We start from the raw sequence: 23,641 nt of genomic DNA on the forward strand, positions 1-23,641 counted from the left end.
TCCTCACTTTTCGGCTTCCTTTTTTGACTTGACCCCCATTATATTGTAAGTTCCTCAAGGGCAGAGACTGTCTTTGTTTTCATTTGTATTTGTATACCCAATACTCAGAACAGTATCTGGCCCATAGTAGGTGTTTGATAAATATTTATTGACTGTCTGTCAGGAGGTTGGTAACATGCTTCATCATGGGTCCTCGGAAACTGTGATTGGTTATTGCATTGTTCAGAATTCCAAAATGTTTCAAAGTTGTTTCTTTTTTATTGTTGTGTCATCACTGTACAAATTGTTCTTGTTCTACTTTCTCCATTTGGCATTGGTTTGTACTGTTCTTCCCAGGTTTCAACACCACCAATGACTTTCTTATTGCTGAGTTTAGTAGCCTTTTCTCAATCTTCATTTTCCTTGACCACTCTGCAACATTTCATAAGGCATTCAAATGCTTTATCACCTCTTAGTTTCCATGATATATTATTCTTGATTTTCAAGGATCATGGGATTTAGTGTTGGAAAGGAGTTAAGAAACCATCTTATTTTCCAAGAATCTTGGAACCTGAGAGTTGGAAGGCTGCTCAGAGGTTATATAATCCCACCCACAAGGAGAGACCTCCTTCCAAATCAAATGAGAAACTGTTACAATAATTATTATTCCAAGCAGAAATAAAACCATCAATGCTACTTTTTGGTCATTTAATCAGTTCAAAAACTACAGAATTATACTGTTATGTAGCCCACACTGTTCCATTTTATTCATGTTTCACTGAAATATAGGTAAACTGTGTCTATGGCTTTCTCTGTGTAATGCAGTTTTAGAAAACTTACAGAATGCCTTGGATACTATCTTTCCTCATGGAAAAGCTGATGAACTAACTTTCAGGAATCACAATGACAAGGAAGGGAAACAAGTACCTTGAAGAGTCTTTGGAGTGTGCATGGAACATTCATCTGTAACTGGTTCAAGGCTGTTAGTCATAAGGTAAATAGTAAGTTTACTGATTGACTACAAAGTTATTCCCAAGGCATGTTTTCCACCATGTCTCTCTCTTGCCTCAGTCTTTTCAGCTACTTTGTTTGTAGTTGGGACTCCACTGATAGCATAATTCTAAAGATTAGTCCCTCAAAAGGCCATCAGGTTTTGAAAAACAGACCTCTATACTGGGTCTATATGTTTGTTTGTTGTTTTATTCTAAGTGATGAGAATGGAGTCTCCAACTTTAAAGTAATTAGGGTGATATGTCTGAGGAATTTTGGATTTAAAGGACCAGATCAAGTTTGGTAGTCCATCATCTCCTCCCAGAGGAGCAAAGTGACTTTTGAGAGTGAAATTTTGGCCCCAGGCTAACAAAAGCTAAGATGAGCACTAATCCATCAGTATCTACTTGGTGGGACTAAAATTATAAAAGTTTAGAATCTATGACCTGCAGAGACTGAGTTGGTGTGAAAGGAGGGGAACGTTTCTGAAGTTTTAAAGATGAAATGTTATTAAAGCATCTCTGAGGTACCACCTCACACTTCTTAGACTGGCCAATATGACCAGAAAGAACAAGTGATCAGTGTTGGAAGGGATGTGTGAAATCTGGGACACTAATACATTGTTGGTAGAGCTGTGAACTCATCCAACCTTTCTGGTGAACAATTTGGAATTACACCCAAAGGGCAACAAAAATGTGCATACCCTTTGATCCAGCAATACCACTACTGGGTCTATACCCTGAAGAGATGATGAAAAAGGGTAAAAACATCACTTGTACAAAAATATTCAGGCAGCCCTGTTTGTGGTGGCAAAGAATTGGAAATCAAGTAAATGTCCTTCAAATGGGGAATGTCTTAACAAACTGTCATATATGTATGTCATGGAACATCATTGTTCTATTAGAAACCAGGAGGGATGGGAATTCAGGTAAATCTGGAGGGATTTGCATGAACTGATGCTGAGTGAGATGAACAGAACCAGAAAAACAATGTATATCCTAACAGCAACATGGAGTTGATGATCAAACTTGATGAGCTTGCTCATTCCAACAGTGCAACAATCAGGAACACTTTGGGGCTATCTGAGATGGAGAATGCCATCTGTATACAGATAAAGAATTGTGGAGTTTGAACTAAGACCAAGGACTATTACCTTTAATTTAGGAAAAAAAACCTGATATCTTATTATGTAATCTTGCTATATCTTATACTTTATTTTTCTTCCTTAAAGATATGATTCCCCTCTCTCATCACATTCAATTTGGATCAATGTATACCATGGAAACAGTGTAAAGACTGGCAAATTGCCTTCTGTGGGGGGGGGGAAGCAAGAGTAGGGGGAAAAATTGTAAAACTCTAAATAAAACTCTAAATTAAAAAAAATAAAGATGAAATGTTTATACCTTTGATGTTAATATGTTTTAAAAATAAATATACTATTATAAAATCTAATTGATATTAAGTGATTTAATGGAACTGGCAGAGTTACAGTGAGTGATACAGTACCACAAGCCTAGTCAAAAAGACTCTTCTTCCTGAATTCAAATATGTCCGCAGACACATACTAGCTATGTGACACTGGATAAATCACTTAACTCTTGTTTGCCTCATCTATAAAATGAGCTGGAGAAGGAAATGGCAAAACCACTTCAGTATTTTTTGCCGAATAAACATCAAAAGGAGTCATGAAGAGTTGGACACAACTGGAAATGACTGAACAATAACAACAATACTAATAACCGATCCCTATAATATGGTCAGCAGTGGAGCACAAATTTTAAGTGTTTGAGCTGACAACAAGAGAGGTAAAAGATCTCAGAAGTCTCCCAGGATACCCTAGAATAGAGGCATCAAACATATGGTTTAGGGGCAGGAACCAGATTAAAATGAAATTGGGAAATAGTTAACAAAATAAATAAAATACTAAAGAGCATAGATAATTATTAATATGCACCTACTTTGATCCTTGTTCCACTGAATGCCCCCTGTTTCTATTTGAATTTGTTACCAATGCCTAGACCCCGGAGAGTTTTGGCTGCCTGGTTCTGGAAGAGAGTTACACCTGGATTTAACTTGTCTATTGATCCTATCAAAAAAAGAAATCACATCGATCTTTAACATACATTGTTTTGTTCTTAATGTTATATTGTGTTGATGTCTTTTATTTTTATATCACATTTGTAAGGGTGGTGTCAAAATTATACCATCCTTATTTTAGACCTGATATATTTATGGATGAGAACATGTCTCAAACAAGCTATAAATCGTGCAACTTGACCTAGAGGGGAAAGATGATTGAAACTAGATAAAGTGAGGTGATTCAAGACAGGATGCCTGTTCTAAGTAAATGATGGATTTAGTCACAGCTTATTGCTACAGCTTAAAGTATCAAGTTAGATGGAATCAAAGGATGTCATAAATTTGAGTGAGTACAGCATCTTTAGCTAAATCCATTGAGAAGAAACCCACAGATAGGGTGGCAGTCAGAGAACAGAGAAATCCAAGTTTCAGCCTTGGAGATCTGAAGGGACCACAGGAGCTTGGACTCCCCACCTTCCCAGTGGTGTCCTAGTAGAGCTGAAAGATAGGTTGATGGTAGTGTTTGCATTTGGAGCCAAAAACAGATTAGATACATGCTGAAGTGTAGTAACATCCCATAAATGGAGAATAGGACTTCTAACATCAAGGAATTGTGAATTTCCCCTTTGCCATATTTTTTCAAAGTCTGAGCTTAAATTGATACTGGTATTTAAATGTACTTGTGGAAAAGTATGCTGCTGATTTTTGTGGCAAGGTTTTTGTATTAACTATTCTTATTGTTCTATTTCAGTAAATACTTCTTGATAAAACAAAAAATAAAAACCACCAAAAAACCCTACTTAAGACTGGCTAATTAAAATATGGTAATCTCAATAGGTAATCTTGAGTAATAATTATCTAGCTGTGTGGCCTTGGGCAAGGCACTTAACCCCATTTGCCTTGCAAAAACCTAAAAAAAAATTACAAAATCACCTCCAATTCCTCAGGAATACCCCAAGAACTCTGCTTCTGCAGCTTGTTCTGGGGGGTACTCACTCATCTGTGAGTGGGAATTGTGATAAGGGTCTTTAGAGTATAGATATATAGAGTACACATTCATTTCTGAATTTCTAACTCCTCTATTTAGCGAACCTCATTTAAACAATGATTAATGATGCTCACTGTATTATAACCCAGTTTGATGTGTTGAAGTCCTATTCCTTCTTTATTCTTATTTTTTCCACTATTTCCCTTGAGATTCTACATTTTCAAATGAATTTTTTCATTTGAGAGTTCTTTTGGGAGTTCTTTTCTCAGACCTGTATGAAACTGTAACATAGCAAAATAAAAATAATTATTAGGATAACACTATATCCAGTTATGTGCACTCAAAACTATGAGTTTAAAAGAAGTAGATATTACCTACAAAAATAAAAACTATTCATATTAATAAAACACACTAGAGATCTTAAAAAGCCCTATTAGAAAATGAAATTGAGCAAGTCATTAAGGGATTGCCAAAAAAATCCTAGTCCACAAGAATTTACAGTTGAAGTTTATCTAATATTTAAAAAGTAGTTAATATTATTTTCCATAAATTCTCAGTAATTAAGAAACAGTCAGCCAAATCTTGTTTATGAAACAAATGTGGTTATAATACCTAATCCAAGTGAGGAAGATGGCAGAAAAATAGAACTATAGGCCAACACTATGTATGCATATGTATGCAAAAATTTAAATAAAATTAAAGCAAAACGACTAGAACAACAAAATAAAAATTAATCGCTCTGGCCAAGTGTTATCTTTTCTCTAATCATGCAGAATACATGGTTACTTCCTATGTAGCGGATGCTGTTGTTTGGAACTACTTAGAGCTTGTTTATAAAGTATGACACTTGATGATTTTGAATTTTTTTTTCTTATTAGTGATTGATTTTGAATATTTTTGAGATTTGACACATTGTTGGATGTGGACTCAAATTCCACCTCCAATACTTTTTTATTTTAGAATATTATCACTCAATCTTTTATAACCTCAGTTTCTAAGATCTCCCTGAACTATTGTCCTCCTTGGGTTGTAAGAAAATGATATAGCTGCTGTTACTTTTCAAAAATAAGGATCCAGGTTATCTGACTTCTATAGTTATTCTCTTTAACTTATTTTACTCTTGTTTTTAGTCTTTTTAATAATCACTGTCCTTGATATGAACAAATTGGCATTTATAACCAAACTAATTATAACAAAAATAATAGCTAGCATTATATCTTTCTTAAGGTTTACAAAGAGCTTGGCACTTTACATGTGTTATTTCATTTGATCTTTAAAACAATGCTAAGAGGAAGGTGCTACTATTAATTCCTGTTTTACAAGACAAGGAAATAAGGCTGAAAGAGGTTCTGATTATCCCAGGATCACACAGCTATTAAGTGTCTGAGCCAGGATTCCAATTCAGTTCTTCCTGATTCCAAGGCCATCTCCAGTCATCCTGATTCATATTTGGTCACTGAACTCAGATGGTTCTGGAGATGAAAGTGAGGTGACTTAGCACAGCATTCCCCCCCCCCCCCCCCCCCCTCAAATCCAATTCAGGTGCTTGTCATCCCCTGATGTCATGGTCTTTTTGAGAATGAAGGAAAAATATCATCATTATCATCATCATCCTGATTCTAAGTTCAGCCCTCTAATCATCTTCCCCCCCTCCCTTTCCTTGATCGATATAGTGTCTGAATGCATATATATAGATTTATGAGCATCAAGTATTTATTGAATATCAGAGAAAGTTACTTCCATAATGTGTTTCAGGATACTACTGGCTAAACAATGGCATAGAACTTTTTAAAATTTGCAATTCTCTCTCTAACTCTCCCCTCCCCCTTATTCAATTGACAAGATATACACAGCCAAAAAAATGCAATAGTCAACAGCCTAACTGGAAGGGACATGTTTATATATACAACTTTTCTAAACAATATTCATATATACATATATGCAAAATAGAAACAAGTTCATTTTGAGGGGAAGTCACTGATTTGGGGAGTTGGAAGAGCAAGGAAAGGCTTCATATGAATAGTAATGCCTTAGACTTGAAGAAAACCAGATTCTTAGAAATGGAAGTGAGAAGGATAGTCATTCCAGGAATGGAGACAGATGATGTAGATAATAAGTATTAACTGCTGTTTAAATATTTGATAGAATTAATCTACTAATCCATCTGGACAAGAATTTATTTATTTATTTTTGGTAATATCTTAGTGACTGATTTTGGGTTCTTTAAGTTTTCTAAGATATATTTGATTAATATGATTATTTCATACTTTTGCTGATAATCATTTTACTTAAATTCTCAAATTATACAAATTCACAATTTGTATGATAATTATCGACAATGATTATTGTCTTTATTATTTGTTATGAATTTATCTTGTTCATTTGAAAAAATCAGATTAGTTCAGAGTTTAGTGATTTTTTGGTCTTTTCTAAGAGCAAGCTTTAAGTTTTGTCATAATTTCTGTAATTTTATCTTTTATTATATCTATTTTCCTCTCATTTTCCAAATTTCTTCTTTTGAGTTCCTTAATTTGTTGATAAAAGATGAAAACTATGATTTATTTTATCCCTTGAACAAACTCATGGCTATTAATAACACAAGACAAAACAATTCCTTTAACATTATACCGGAATATATCCAAGATATAGGATGACCAGAAAGGGAAGGAGATTGGTTATTTGTGGGATAGAAAATATTAATGGAAAACTTGAGTGGTTTACTGTCCTTGAGAACCAAAAGCATAAGAGAAAGGCCTCAAGTATATCAGACAGATTTTCTATGGAGGCTTTAATCGGCGGGGAGGAATCAAACAAAAAAAAAATGAGCAAAAATAAGTTTAGAAGGTTTAGAGGGACTATGCTAGGCATTAGAGAAGGTAGGACAGAGATCAAAGAAACTATGGTTCTATCCAAGTATTAAAAAATCCCTAATTTTCTCTGTTAACTTCCTCTGTGAGCCACAAATAGCCACAACCTAAAATCTTTTAAAAATGAGTCTATTTATCCTCTCTGGCTCTTCCACAACAGAACACTAGAGTTTAACATATACTCAAACATTAAATAAGTTCATTATCTTACTTTTCATTTGTTCCTTAACCATGCTTAGTTCTGGCATCCACAGATTTGAAGACCTAACCTTGGTATCTTTACAAATTTTCTAGTTTTTCTGCTCTGGAATGAAAAAAATGATTGGACACCGTATTTCTTTGCTGGTCATAGAAGCCTGTTATTATGCACACTAAATGGACAACCAGAATTCTGCCTTCTTTTAAAAAATGTATGACATACATTATTGAACAGTACACAATACACTGCCACTTACTTGATCAAACTGAGGGTCTTCTCCTCTCTGAAGAGATTTTGTCAATGGCTTTTCCTAAGAAAAAAAAAGAAAAAGAATACAGATAAAAGTTATTATTAAGGACTATTATAGTTTATAATAATAATGTTTTGAATGGTTGCTGAGCACATGCAAATTACTTCAAGAGGGAGAGGGAAAGAGAAAACAAAGACAGACAGAAAGACAGAAAAAAAAGACTAAGGTAGACAGAGATGAAGGTCCTTAAAAGTGAACTCCAAGTCTCCCGGATCTAAAAGCACAACAAAATGGTCTCTTTATAATACCTGCTATATTGGGGGTAATATCAGGCATTTCCTGGATGAAGTAACACTTTGGGGGCCTTACTCTGATCAAAAGGACATCCAAATCTGGGTAACAATAATTTGGGGTTCTACCCATTCTTCTTTTCTAAATCATTAATTTTTTTTCTATTTAAGATATCATAGCTAGTCCCTTTGAATGGGGATTTCACAGCAATTTACTTTTCATTTGTTTTAAAGTTCATTTTGGGGAAAGACATTTATATCTAATCTAGGTCTGCCTGAGATTTCCTTGCTCAGACATAACTCATGTAGCACACATCCCATGAGGCAGCTAGGCGGCATAGTAGATCAGGCCTGCAGTCAAGAAGACCCACTCTAATAGTACCTATCTCTGAGGTGTATTCTGAGGATCAAATGAGATAAGAATTGTAAAGTGACAATCCCTGTTGCATAGTATGCCATCATTATCCTCATGATTATTATTTTTTTTATAAATCCAGCTTTTGACACTGTGACCCTTAGCAAATCACTTCATTTTTGTCTGCCTCAGTTTCCTCACTTGTAAAATGGGGAAAATAATAGCACCTATCTCCCAAGTTGTTATGAAGATAAAATGAGATAATTGTAAAAAAAAAGTGCTTAGAGCAATGCTTAGCTCACAGTAGATGCTCTATAAATGCTCATTTCTGTTCCCTTCACAAGGTATAGGGCTTGAGATCCAAAGGGATCAAAGACAGCCCCTAGAAAATAGACTATGTGACTCATGTAGGTATAGACCAGACAAGAAGATGCTTTTGTTCTTGGGGAATGTGCAAGGGGCTTGCTCTATTTGTCTGTTTGTCCCCCTAGCTTTGCAGATATTTCTCTGAGACAGATCTAATGCTTGGTCTTTAAAATATCTGTAAATCTAGAAAGAAGGTAATTCTGTGCTGTTAGAGGAACCAATAAACATTTTCTCTTCAAATAGGAGATGGAAAAGATGGAATGAAAATTCAGTCATAAAGAAAAGTAGCCAAGTTATTGATTGCATAGGGAGGCACATGTTTCTGTCTGCTAAGTTCTATGGAAAGGCTTGCACTAATTTATGTATTTACTAAGCCATGTAAAACATTAAGATAAAAGCTATTCACATCCAAATATGCAAAACAAGGAAGTGGATAGGAGTGATGCTGGGCATCAGACAATCCTGAATGTCTTTTAAAATAATTATTCTTTTGGGTCATCTTTGTATAATAATGGCAAAAGGTGGCCATTAGACCCTCTCAGTGTCTCAGGCTGTAGTGTTCAGTCTTTTTCTCCACAGGTTATATAAGTCCTAGCTTATAACCCCTAGCTAGGGTCGGGGACCAACACTAATGGTAGAAGATGGTGTGACTTTGAATAAATTCTCCACTCTAAGAAAGTTATTGCCTGCTACTAGTTGGGAGGGAATTCTGAGTAATATATATTTTATGTTCACTCCTACATACAAATGTAAATATATGGCAGGGTGGTGGCTACATTAGTACTACCCAGGGAGGCAATATATTCCACTTCTCACTTTCTCCACTACATATTATTCATATGAATAAGTTAAACATACACAAAGGTGGAGTTCAGGAGCTAAATCCTGTTACTTAGACTAAGTAAATATTGAGTTTATAGGATCACTGCTAGAAGGGACCTCAGAGATTATCTCTTCTGACCTCCTCCATCTTACAAATGAGGAAACTGAGACCCAGAGAGGTTAAATGATTTACTCATGGTAACAAAGGGAGTTAAAATCAGATATAAAAGATATGAGCTGAGGTTCTCTGACTGTAGAGCCATTAATTTTTTTCCATCATACCACACTGCCCTCATGAAATGACTCCATTTTCTATTAAATATATTCTATTAAATACCTCATTATCTTAACCCCCAAATAATAACCTAGAAAAGTAGAATTGGACATGAAGAAGAAGCTATAATCCAAGAGAAATGAGACTCTAGGAGATAGGAGGGAAATTTTAGAGAATAAAATATGGATGCAGGGTTCAGCTCCCAACCTTCAGAACTTTCACAAATGTACTGCTCTTCAGGAAACCTGCTTTGTTTTTAGGGAGGGCACAGTGCCCACCCAATATCTCTTTCAAAAGAATATACTTGAAAGCAATCAAGTTCAAAGACATCACAAAAACTGTGATGTCTGTCAGGTGCATGAAGTCACTTATCATTGACTTCCCTGACATGTTAACCACTTGATATGTCTGACCCCATCGATAAGGTAAAAATTCTTAGTACTCCTGCTTTGTGTAAATGACCCCCAACATGCTAGACAGATTTTATTATTAAAGCCTGGTGTTCTTTCCCTGGAACACCAGAGCCAACCAACAGCTTGTGGCTGACTACCAAATCTTTCTTTTGTAAGTGAATCTTGTGAAAGTCTGCTTAACTGTAATTAGCCTATATTAGTTGTGCAGTAAATTAATTCTGGTCTTAAAAAAAAGCTTCTGAATCATTCACCCACTCTGCGTCTGAGAGGAGCTTAACTAAAAAAAAAAAGTTGAGGGAGATTAACACTACAGGCTGTCTGAATATAAAAATGGTTTCCAAGTCTAGGGGTTCCTCTGGATCCAGAGAACTGTCTTAGCTCAGGAAAAAAGAAGAACCCAAGGACTTATTCCAGTTCAGAAGAGGTCAAGGGAAAAACTGAATATAGGAAGGTCTGAAGACTTGAAAATGCTGCTTTAGAAAGATGAATTTGCTCTGAAAGGGAACGTTGTATTTCAGGAGGAATGTTTCAGAGAAAAAGATAATGCAAATTAAATCTAAAATATAAAAAGTACACCTTAGGATCTTGCCTATTTGTCCCAATTATCAGAGTCATCCCATTTTAGGTTATTTTCTATCTAGTTTGTATTTATCTTTTATGTTTTGGTTCTGATATTCTGTTTTGCCCAATAGAATTGAGTTCCATGAAGGAAGGATTTTTTTTTTCTGTCTTTTCTTAGTAGTAATGTACACAGTATATTATGTTAAGAGAATGAGAGGAAAGGAAGTGGTGGCACCCTTTTTTGGTAGTAACTTTTTTTGTGGAGATTATACATAAAACATAGGGGTGGAGATAGGAAGAGACATAGGGTGATAATGGCAATAGATGTAAGTAAACAGAGCAAACAATGAGTAAATAAAGCAAACCATCCTTTCCACTGTGTCCATTGTAAATAATTGTACTGTAGATCATAAACTAGCTTTCATCTTAATCCTTTTGCTTTCTTAACCCCTCCATCATGTATTCTCTGAAACCTGGTCCCCTCTTGGCACACCTGTCCAGCACAAGCTTCTCTTTTAATCATACCCATGAATTCACTTGCCATGGTAGGATAGTTGCAATATTCTTTGCTTCCAATTGCCACTTGGAGGCTGTTCCTCTGTATTAATACTCAGTAATCCCTTATTCTTTATGGTTCATGCAATGCATATTTGTCATCCAAACAAGATTCTGGTGGATGTTGTCTATTGACCTCCAGACAACACTCCTTTCTTCCTTATAGAGTTCTATGCTTGACCCATTATCTTTCTCCCCATCCCAATCTTTGTCTATAAATAGGGGACTTCAGTATACATAGTGATATCCCCATAAACATCCAGAACTCTTTAGTTCTCAATTCATTAATTTCCCTTGACCTCCATCCTACCACAGCTACAAAAAGAAATAATCATAACTTTGACCTTGCCATCACCTCAAGTACCCATATCCATATTCATGATCCCTGTAATTCCTTTATCTAATTATCTGATGTCATTCCATCTCTCCTTGTCTTGCAACTGCAAACCCTTCACAGAGATCTCCAAACCCATCATCTTGTAGTTATTTCCCAGACCATCACTCTTGAATTTGCAATACTCTTTTCTTCCCCATCTTGACCTTTGGTGAACCAGTTCAACTTCACATTCTTCTCTTCTTTCAAGGTCTCTGCCAAAATATTGCCCTGCCAAACCACAGTCTTGGATTACTCCATTCATCAAGAGCTCCCTCTTCTTTCTTCTTCCTCATCTCTTATCACTAAAATGCTTTCTGTGACTATTTCCTCTTTCATTCCTATTTACAGGATATAGCTCCTCTTGCTAAGACAAACCACTATAGATGTTCAAGTAACCCAATTCTTCCCATCTTCTTCAGCAGATTTTCCCCTTTAATCATTATGATACTGATATCCTATTTCAATTTCTTCCTGCTTACTGGTTGTTTTTCATTCCATTTATAAACATTCTGATATCTAGCCACTCCTAAAAATCCCTCACATCCATTGCCATTATCACCTTATATCTTTTTCCACCCCACCCCCCATCTTTTATGTGTAACTGCCATAAGAAAGTTACTACCTACAAAGGGCACCACCACTTCCTGTCCTTTCATTCTCAGCATTCTTCAGTCTGTTTTCCAACCTTATCATTCATTTGAAATTATTCTCTCCAAAGTTATGAATAATTTCTTAATTAACATATCTAATGACCTTTTCTCAGCCTTCATCTTTTCTGAACTCTATAGCCTGTGCCACTGATGATTTCCCTCTCACATGATACCTTTTTATCTCTAGGTTTTCATAACTTCTCTGTCCTGGTTCTCCACTATTTGTTTGGTGGTTCCTTCTTTCTCTTCTTTGCTGGGTCTGCACTCAGGTTATGATTATAAATCATGATAATCCTTCAAGGTTCTGTCCTGGATCCTCTTCTGCTCTCCCTGTATCCTATTTCACATGTTGATCTCATTAGCTCTCATTGACTAAATTATCATACCAGTGCTAATGATTCTCACCTCTATCCTCTCACCTGATCACCAATTTCATCTCCAACTGCATATTAGATATCTCAAACTGGATATGCAGTAGACATTGTAAATTCAAAAAATCTAAAATTGAATCATTATCTTGCTTTGAAAGCTTCTCCATTCTAAAGTTGTGTGTGTGTGTGTGTGTGTGTGTGTGTGTGTGTGTGTGTATGTGTTTTGTGTGTATTGTCAAGGTCACCATCACCCTTCCAGACAACCTGGCTCACAATCTAGTGTCATTTTTGATTTCTCACTTTTTCATTCCCTCCACTTCCCAATATCTTATACCTTTAATATAGAAATTCCTTTTCCTCCTCTAAGATCACAATGACCCTGTTGCAGGTCCTCATCATTTTGTGCCTGGACTATTAGCCTCAAATCTTTCCTCACTTTTGCCCAGCCTCTGCTCAACTATCAAAATGATCTTCCTAAAGTACATGTTTAACCATGTCACTTTCCTATTCAAAAAACTCCAGTGGCTTCCTATTACTTCCAGAATTAAATACAAAACCTCTTCCTTTCCAGTCTCATACCTTATTCTCCTTCAAGTTCTCTGTGATTCAGTGATAATGTCCTCCTTCTCATTCCCTGCCTATGACACTCCTCACTGAAGTCATTTTCACTGGCTTCCACTCATGCTTGGTCTTTGTCTTCATCTTTGCTTTCTATCTTTTCTGGCTTCCTTTGAATCCCCACTAAAATCTTACCTTCTGCAAGAAATCCTAGGCACCTGATAATAAATGCTTATTGACGGATGGATTACATGCTACTTAATTGGCTGTTCGAGTATGAAATACTATAAGATAAGATGATGAACAGATAATTTCGAGCCTTCATAGTTGAGGAAGCATTTAAGGACTCAATAAGTAGGAGGAGATGGAGATAAGAGGACATTGGAAGTCTAAAGATCAGCATAAACAAAGTTAGGAAAGAGGTGACCTGGGGCTATGTTCAAGAGAGAAAGTAAATCCTTTTGGCTAGGACATAGACTGTTTGAGAGGAAGATGTAGAAAAAGAAGTTTGCCAACCATTTAACTATTAGGCTTGGTGTCTGCCTTCCTAAGTAATAACATCATTTCATATCACGCTACCAAACTCAAGATGACATTGGTCAGAAGAGCAGAAAACAACCCCCCCCCCAAACTTCCACCATACCATAATGTCAAAGATTTATTGCTCTTCTCAAAGGAAATTTAAAATATTTCATTTTCAAAAAAATGATATTGACCACCAAACTAAAATGCCCTCTTCTAGCTCTATTTGTAAAATTTTAATCCTTCTTTAAGGTAATGGTAAATGGTCCCAGTGCTTATTGCTCACATTCTCCCTTAACCCCCTGCAAGTCAAGAAGGATTGAGTAGCAAACTTCTTGACTTCTATGTGGGAAACCTAGATTTAGTTCTTAGTCTACACAGTGGGCTTTTCTCTGAGGTTGATCTCCTGCCTGCTGGCCAATGAAAGAGAACTGCTGTTTGAGCCCATCAAATAAAGGCAACCATTTTCTCTTTCTGGAACACTGTAGAGGTTTTCAGTATTTTCATAGGAAAAGTCCAGGTCTTAGTTGTGTTTTTCACACCTCAGGGAGTTCAAATCTCTACCCACCTTCCCCTTAAGAAAACAAAAATTCTAAAAGCTCTTTGTGTCCTCACATGCCTTAAAAGGTCAGAGGAAAGACACTGATTTTTAACTTTTTTTAAAAACAATTTCAGCATATACTATGGCTTTGCTTTAAAAGCTTCTGTACAACTTATAAAGAATACAACAGTACCCATACTGATGCAGATAACCAGAAAATATATAATTGAAATAATTGGAGGATGAGCATTTTGAAATTTCATCAATCCTTAATGGACAAATCAATTATCAGAAAGGAAGTATAAAAGAAAGCAATTACAAGCAGATCATATTTATCTTGGAGGAAATTTATTCATAAAAACAGAATTTAGATAATTTTTGCAATGTGTTTGGAAAATTAAACAAAAATATAATATTAGATGACTGAAAGGGCAATAGAAGGCTATATGGTAAGAAGGAGTGAGTTGTAGTGCATGATCAGCAGTGATTTGCCTAAGAGATATCATTAAGAATGTCTATGTCCAGAAAAGGAGGTGGGTTTGTCTGATGGCAATAGTGAAAATAATTAGAAAACAGACAGTCTTAGTAGTTCACTGGTGACCACCAAATATTTAACCACCACTAATACTTTGGGAAGATCCTCTAGGTAAAATTTATGGAAAGAGGAAGACAAAAATTACATATGATATAAAAGGCTAGATGTATAGCATCTTCCTTCACCACCTCACAAATTATAACAGATATAGTGAAGTATCCAGTGTGGTCACAAAAGCAAAATTTCATATACATTCCTAATGTTATATATAATTTTATCTTTTCTTGGTCAAATTCCTATAGATATCTTCTAATAAATTAAGATGTCATTAAAAATTTCCAAGGAATATTATAGATGAGAATTTTAAACATAAATATAAAGGTTATCTAAACTAACTTTCTTTGTGAAAATTTTATTGATTTCCTTTATTTTCTATTTCCTTCTATTTCAAATATGTCCCCAGCTCGACCTAGCAAAGCATTTTTTGTAACTTAGAATAAGAAAGATAAAGAAGTTATTTTGGAAAAAAAAACCTTAACAAATATATCAAGTGGTGGGAGCTTAAAGGTATAGTGGATAGAGCACTGGCCCTGGAGTCAGGAGGATCTGAGTTCAAATTTGACCTCAGACACTTGAAATGTACTAGCTGTGTGACTTTGGGTAAGTCACAACCTCACTGCCTTGCAAAAACCAAAAACCAAACATCCAGCAGACACAAATATATCAAAAACAAGTCTTGTTGTATATGCAGTATTTCATACTCATTATCCCTCAAGTCCCCCCCCCCTCTTCAGAGAAGGGAGGAGGTTAATGTTCAGTATAAGCTAAAATATTAATTAATGGTTCTCATATTGATGCTGCAATAAATTTCTCAATTCAACATTCCAGGATTATGCACATTGGAGTATTTTTCCCCAAAAACTGGTTATAAAATTCTTTGTCCAAAAACTGGATGACATGGTACCTATTAGAAAATACTATTAGTGGCCCTGAGTGCTCAGCAAATGGAAAGTAAGGGAGTAGAGGGAGACTGCTGAGGTCTGTCTTCTGTCTCTGGAACAGGACTCTGGGTCTCTGACCACATTCAGGCCCTGATTGCAGTCTAGGCCCCCATAGAGCAAGGACCCCCCCCCCCCCCACAGCCCCATGGCAGCGGGGTGAGCTTGTGGTCATTCATAGACCAGGAGAGCAGTCAGTCTCACACACTGAGGTCCCTGTGGGGAAGTTCCAACAATACTCAAAAGCTCAGGAAGTACCCCCAAACCAGGCACAGGCTGGGGAAATTAATAAACAGAAAAAAAAAGGAACCTAACCACAGACAATTACTTTGGTCCCATGGAGGACCAAAGTACTCAATCTGAAGATGAGAAAGGCCAAGTTTCTGCATCTAAAGACTACAAGAAATATAGAGGTTGGGCTCAGGCAATGACAGAGCTCAAAAAAGATTTTGAAAATTGGGGCGGCTAGGTGGCATAGTGGATAAAGCACGGGCCCTGGAGTCAGGAGTACCTGGGTCCAAATCTGGTCTCAGACACTTAATAATTACCTAGCTGTGTGGCCTTGGGCAAGCCAATTAACCCTGTTTGCCTTGCAAAATCCTAAAAAAAGATTTTGAAAATCAAGTAAGGGAAATAGAAGAAAAATTGGGAAAAGAACTGAGAGAGATGCAGGAAAAACATGAAAATGAAGTCAGCAGCTTAGTCAAGGAGATCCAAAAAATGTTGAAGAAAATAAGCATGTTAAAAACCAACTTAGGTCAAATGGATAAAACAGTTCACAAAGTTATTGAGGAGAAGAATACTTTAAAAAGCAAAATTGGCCAGATGGAAAAGGAGACAAGAAAGCTCTCTGAAGAAAACAAATCCTTCAGATGGAGAATGAAGCTAAAGGAAGCTGATGACTTTGTGAGAAATCAAGACACAATACTTCAACACCGAAAGTATGAAAAATTAGAAGAAAATGTGAAATATCTCATTGAAAAAATAAGTGATCTGGAAAACAGATTCTGTAAAGATAATTTTAAATGTATTGGGACATCTGAAAGTCATGATCAGGAAAAGAGTCTTGACCTCAATTTTAAAGAATTCCTACAGAAATTTCCCTGATATCCTAGAAGCAGAGGGTAAAATAGAAATTGAGAGAATTCATCGATCTCCCCTGGAAAGAGATCCAAAAAAAAAAACAACCCCCAGGAACAGTATAGCCAAGGTCCAGAACTCCCAAGTCAAAGAGAAAATATTACAAGCAGCCAGAAGGACACAATTAAAATATTGTGGAGCTGCAGTCAGGATCACACAGGACTTAGCAACAACTACATTAAGGGCTTGTAGGGTGTGGAATATAATATTCCAGAAGGCAAAAGATCTTGGAATGCAAACAAAAATCAACTACCCAGCAAAACTGAACATCCTCTTCCTGGGGAAAAGATGGACTTTCAGTGAAAAAGGGAAATTTCAAATGTTCCTGTTGAAATGACCAGATCTGAACAGAAAGTTTGACCTTCAAATACAGGACTCAGGTGAAGCATAGTGAATGGAAGAGAAGGGCAAATTATGAGGGATTTAATGATGATGAACTGTGTGTATTCCTGAATGGAAAGATGACACTGATAACATTCATATGAACCTTCTCATTTAATAGAGCAGGTAGAAGGAACTTTTATAGATGAAGCACAGGAAAGAGTTGAATTTGAAGATAGATGTTGTAAAAATGGAGTCAGTGGGTGAAAGGGAAATGTACTGGGAATAAGAGAAAGGAGAGGTAGAATAGGCTAAGGTTTTTCATATAAAAGATATTTCATGTAGCTTTTGCAATGGGATGGAAGGGGGGTAAGGCAAAGGGGAATGAGGGAAACTTCATTCTCATCAGAAATGGCTCAGAGAGGAAACTGCATACACACTCAATAGGGTATAGACATTTAGAGGAAAAAGGAGAGAAGGGGGATGGGGATGGGGGATGTGGGTGATAGAGAAGAGGACAGATCATAAGAGAGGGTAGTAAGATATAAAACATTTTTTTTTTACTTTTTGCATGGTGCTGGGATTGGGTGGCCTGTCTGAGACCATGGGGCCAGTTGTTTGCTGGTTTTCTGGGATGGGATGTGGGCTTGGGGCCTTCTGGTCCCAGGGCTGGTTCTCTTTCTGCTTTGCCACTTGGTTGTCTCACAGCACATTTTTGAGGAGGGACAGAGTGAAAGGAGAGAGAAAATATAATAGATGATAGTGGGGAGGAATAGATGGAGGGAGTTAAAATCAGCAACAGCAATTGTGGAAAAATATGGAAGTAACTTCTATGATGGACTTATGATAAAGAATGTGATCCACCTGAGACAGAGCTGATGGTATCAGAACACAGACTGAAACACATTTTTTCTCTTTCTTTTACTTTATTTTTCATGAGGTTTTATATTTTTATGGGGGTTATTATGTTTACTCTTAAACAAGAATATTTTAGTAATGTGTAAATAAAAAATAAATAAAATCTTAGAAAAAAGAAACTACTATTAGTGTTTTGGTGTGGGATTTATTATACCAGTGATTTACTAAGTATTTTCTAATCTTTGAAATAACTGATCATGGGGAAGTTAAATGGCTCAGTGGATAGAGTCAGGAGGATCTGAGTTCAAATCCGACCTCAGACTCTTAATAATTGCCTAGCTGTGTAACCATGGGCAAGTCACTTAACCCCACTGTCATAAATAAATAATTTAAAAAAAAATGCTGACCTGTATTTACTCAAATATTGTCTACTTCTTGATGCTGTATAGGTTTTTATTAGAATATATTATTATCTAATAAGTATATACCTGATTCTTTGATATGTTTTAAAACCTCTGCAGAGGCTGAGAATATGCTTGTATTTTGCCTATTCTTATTGTTATAGAAGCAAACACAAAATGGTTTTGTATTTTCTTCTCTTTTGACATGAGTGTCTTCATCTTCAAACTAGCTTCCACTTCAGAATAAATATTTGCTGTAGTGAATATTTTAAGTATAAAGTTTGTCTCAGTTTCTTCATCAGTTAAAAAGAGAAGGAAAGGGTAAATCCCTGTATAGTATCTTTGCCAAGAAAATCTCTCACAGATTTTTTTGTTGTTCAGTTGGGACAAATATTCTTAGAACAACATAGCCATGGCCTTCTGGTGTTTTCTGTAAGCTCTGAACCTTTTTGGTCCTTGCCACTAGATAACATCATTGCTCCTATGAAAATATATGAGAAAAAGAATGCTGCAAATCTCGCTGACAAAGACATTTTGGTGCCCTTTAACAAAACACAGAATTGTATTAAAACAACTTTCCCAAACCAAATTGTATTAAAACAACTTTCTCAGACCAACCCACACCAACATGATTTCATCAAGAATTTTAAAACATCAGATGAAATTTAACTGTGTGCCATCATTTATATTTCTCAAGAGTCTAAATTAAGATCTAAGTATCTTTCCTAAGGCTATACACATTCCTGTTGGCATTAAAGTTTTAATTTAAGTTTCTTGGAAGCATCTAAGTATAATTAGAAAGTTATATTATACAAAAAAATTTTAAATGATGGCTATAAAACAGCAATTGCCCAAATCCCTTAAAAATCTAACAATATAACTGACTTTGATTTTTACTATGCAGCTTATAAGAAGTCTTTTAATTTAATAATGAGGTGGTTATGAAAACATCCAAGTAAATGTCAAAAAGCTCCTGAGCCTTCAAAATACCATACCTTTGATAAGAACTTTTTCATGCATTAAAAATAAATGGGGGATTTAATGCATTTTGATGTGTGTTTTTAAATACTAGTTGAATAAATAGTTCATGATCTAACCTGGTGGTTTCATAGAGCATTAGAGGACTATACTATGACAAAAGAGATTCCTTCTCTTCAACTAGACCCAATAATTTAATTCTAAGTAGTAATTCATTGAATGATAAGAAGGAACTGCTTTTACTTCTCTCTTTTTCTTCACATTCTTTGTCTATAACTAACATAAAATAACATTTATAGATATTAAAAACATCCTCAAATATCTATATCTGTTTCTACCAGGAAATATCAAGAAAAACTATCAGATGTCACTCAAGGGCAAAATGCAAAAACAATTCTTCAAGAAAATGAGAAGCTGATATACTATGAGGTGGGATATTCAAATTTGGCTTTGCCCCTGCTAGATGTGAAAGGAAGACTCTTATATTTAGTGATAAAACAACAGAAATGTTAAGATGAACACACATTCAAGTGAGATAACAAAAATCTCAAGCATCCGTTATGTTTAGCTTTACTTCTCTCTTTTATGACTAGACTCCTTGAGAAGGCTAGCTATAATTGATGCCTCTATTTCCTTTCTTTGCAATTTTTTTCTAAATCTTATAAAAACTGACTTTTTTTAGTTTTTTTGCAAGGCAATGGGGTTAAGTGGCTTGCCCAAGGCCACATGGCTAGGATTTGAACCCGGGTACTCCCAACTCCAGGGCCGGTGCTTTATCCACTGTGCCACCTAGCCTCCCCCAAAACTGACTTCTAATTTCATTAATCAATTAAAACTGTCTTGAAAGTCACTAATGATCTCTTAATTACAAAATTTAATGACTTTTTTTCAGTCTTCATGGTTCTTTACCTCTTGATTATTTTTTACACTGTTAATCTATCTCACAGATACTCACTTTTCTAGTTTTTTTTTTTGGTGACACTGTTTTTTCCTTTCTCAATCTCCTTTGTTAGCTCTATCTTCAGGTAACATTTATTAACAGTGGATATTTCCCAAAGCTCCTAAGTTCTCTTCTCTTTTCCATTTATTACTATCTCACTTGGCTATCTCATTAACTAACATTGGTTCAATTGCCGTTTTTATGCAGATAATAAGTAGATCTATATCTATCCATCCTAATGTCTCCTGAGCCTGGCACAAAGTAAGTACTGAATAAATGCTTGTTGACTAACTTAACAATTGACCCGTAAAACAGGCCATGGAAAAATAAGCTAAGAATCATTGGTCTTCCTGAAGACCTGACTTTCCAAAAAGACTTGAATACCGTATTTAAAGAAATCATATATGAAAACTTTGCAGATCTCTCATAATCAGAAGACAAAGGAAAATAGCAATAATTCATTGGTTATCTCCTGAAAGAAAGCCCAAAATTGAAGCATCTGGTGAAAATCTAGAGTTTCCAGATCAAAGAAAAAAATTGCAAGGCACTAGAAAGAAAGAGGTCAAGTTACCAGTGAGTCACAGTCAAGATCACATAAAACTTGGCAGCTATCAGCATAAAAAAGAAAAAAAAATCTTAGAATAAAATATTCCAAAAGGCATTAGATTAAGGCTCATAACCAATTATAACTTATTCTGTGAAGTTGAACATTTTTGCAAAGCTGAAAATGGATCTTGAATGAAACAGAGGATTTTGAAGCATTTCAGGGTTGAGTAGAAAATATGAAATTCAAATACAAGAATGAAGAATAACCTAGCAATGGAAATGCATTTGAACAGAATGTTAATACCTTGAAGGGTCATATAGGAAGTTAAATAAGACAGATATTGGGGTGAATCTATTCTGTTTTTGTAGTAATAGAGAAAATGAAAAAGAAGGGGGAAAGCAATACATTAGGGAAGAAAGAGAAAGGAGGAAAGGAACTTACCACTCATAACTGGTTTTAAGAGATGAGTTTACAAATATGGAGAGAGCAAGGGAAAAAGGAGTGGCCCACATATGAACTTCATTTATCTTAACTGGGCAAGAGAGGTTTTTAATATATACATATTCATTTATATACTCATACACAAAGAATTTAGTGTAGAGATGCATTTAACACTTGGGTTTAAGAACTTATAGCTTGGGGGCGGCTAGGTGGCGCAGTAGATAGAGCACCAGCCCTGGAGTCAGGAGTACCTGAGTTCAAATCTGGCCTCAGACACTTAATAATTTACCTAGCTGTGTGGTCTTTGGCAAGTCACTTAACCCCATTGCCTTGTCAAAAAAAAAAAAAGTACAACAAAAAACCAAAACCTTATAGCCTGCTAGTCAATTTTGGTTTATCTGTACTGCGTGTAATACATAGCTACTCAATCACTTCTTTTCCCTTGTTACAATCTTCAAAAATACCTTCTTGTAATAATAATACTCACCTACCTCACAGGGGTGTGAGGCATTACCAATTGCTCAAAAAGTACTTTAGGATCTTTAGATGGAGGATGCTGGGAGCTGAAGTCTAAGCCTGGCCCAAGCTTTAGTCCTCATTGAACTGACTCAGAGAGTGGAATGACTTAGCAACCCAGGCCAATTTTCTGTGTATCCCATACTCCTCTGTCTCTAGTCACTGTTTCATCAAAGCTGCTAATTCAGATGTTGACAGTGTTTTTATAAATGTTGGAGTCTAATAGCCAAGAAATAATTGTGGAATTGTAAGAGGGGGAGGCACTTGTCTTTCCACAGAGAAGGTGGGGGTGTTGCTCTTGTATTTGGACTCTAAAATCTATGGGCTAAGACCAGAGGCCCAGGCTGTCCCAGGAGCAGAAATGACCTCAACACTTTTAATTCCATTCTTTCTTGACTATATCCAAACATTTGCAACTGATCTGATCTTAGGACAGCAACATTTTTACCACCATCTTTATGGAATCCATTCCCAAGCTTCCTCCTGGAATCTTGTGTGCCTCCCCTTCCTATTTCCTATGTAAGGGAAGAATAAGTATATTGCCACATTGGAAATAACCATTCTTAGAGTATTGTTACTTTTAACACTCCCAAACTAGAGTGTTGATGCTCCCCTAATATTTCATCCAAGCCATTTTATTCAGCATCTATTATCTCTCTTCCTCTGGGTTCACAGTGTGGACCTGACACTGTTTTTACTGGTCTGGTTTGGAATGACTTCTCTGGATCCCATTTTCTTTTTCCCAGACATGGGCTTATGGGCTTCACCCCTTGATCAGTTTTGGGGGGCTCATCCACTTCCCATACGCAACAAGACTCATTTTTTTTCCTTCCCTTAACCTCAACCCTGGATCTGTGACCCATGAAAAAGCACAAGGTCTCGGCCTCTTGCTGCTGTTACATGTTCCTTTTTGTGTTACACGGACTTTTCTCCCTACTCTTCACCCAGCATCGGAAAGTCTGGATGATGGAGAGTGCTCAGCAGTGCTCAGCTGTCACAGGCCAGGAATTAGAACTTCAATTAGAACTGGCTTCATAATCCCTCCCAGCCATTCCCCCAGACTGGAAGCCAGGCTGGCCCAAGAGGCTGAAGCATCTCTAGGCACCATGATTCGAGGTGGCTTTCTGTACCATCCAAAACAGATTGGATCACAATTTGGAGCCAGATGTCTGGATGGAAAATGGGAGATTGAATTTTCAATGGACATTGTTTTGTGGGGGAGTTTGGGGTGTGCTTCCTTGGTTTGAGTTTAGCCGAATCTGGCTAATTTTTTTTTTTTAAGGAAAATGATGTATGTTACACCTTTTAAATGTAAATGTTTAAAAATAGGCATTTATGTGTTTCCACAACTGACATCAATGCAGACCTCATTCTCTCCCCTTCCACAACCTTCCTCCTTTTCTCCCTCTTTTCATACTTTTGTATTGGTTCTAATAAATGGTTGCTTTTCAAAAAAAAATACCTCCTTGTAATTTTTAACCTTTTAACCTTTGCTTAAAAATTTCCAGTAAGGGGAAAGCTAACATCTCCTAAGGCAAACAATTCAACTTAATTCTAATTGTTAGAAAAAAGTTTCTTTATATTGAAGAAAATAATTATAACTAAATTATATTTCCCTTACATTCCCAACTGTTCCTCTTTGGAATTGCTACATGTTGCTCCTAGTTTCATCCTCTGAAGCCAAAAATATTTGTACATGATTTATTAGCCCAATTAAAATGATAACTTTTTTAAGAGCACATATTATCTTAAGCATCTCTATATTTGACAGTGTTCAGAGCATTTGCACTGCAGAAACTATATTTTTTCTATTTCAATGAGAACATGCTGCAGACAATTTGGCTAGAAAGAGGATATGAATGAAGAATATTTCATAGATAAAGATTCCATATTGTATACCTTCCAAATAATGGTAATCAAACAACCTATGCCAATATGAACAATTATTTTTTCAGTTACA

The 23,641-nt window shown here is 36.0% G+C and overlaps 1 protein-coding gene across 10 annotated transcripts in view; it reads right to left on the bottom strand.

Annotated features, from left to right (window-relative positions):
- The window catches only part of FRY (FRY microtubule binding protein), a 568,375-nt gene that overhangs the window by 235,987 nt on the left and 308,747 nt on the right, over positions 1–23,641 (bottom strand). For all 10 annotated transcript variants that reach the window (XM_074216094.1, XM_074216087.1, XM_074216086.1 and 7 more), the window contains one exon: positions 7,359–7,412. In XM_074216094.1, the coding sequence (XP_074072195.1) occupies positions 7,359–7,412 (54 nt within the window). The remainder of the gene's footprint in view (positions 1–7,358; positions 7,413–23,641) is intronic.

This window comes from Macrotis lagotis, chromosome 1, assembly GCF_037893015.1.
Source record: "Macrotis lagotis isolate mMagLag1 chromosome 1, bilby.v1.9.chrom.fasta, whole genome shotgun sequence".
Lineage (NCBI taxonomy): Eukaryota > Metazoa > Chordata > Mammalia > Peramelemorphia > Peramelidae > Macrotis > Macrotis lagotis.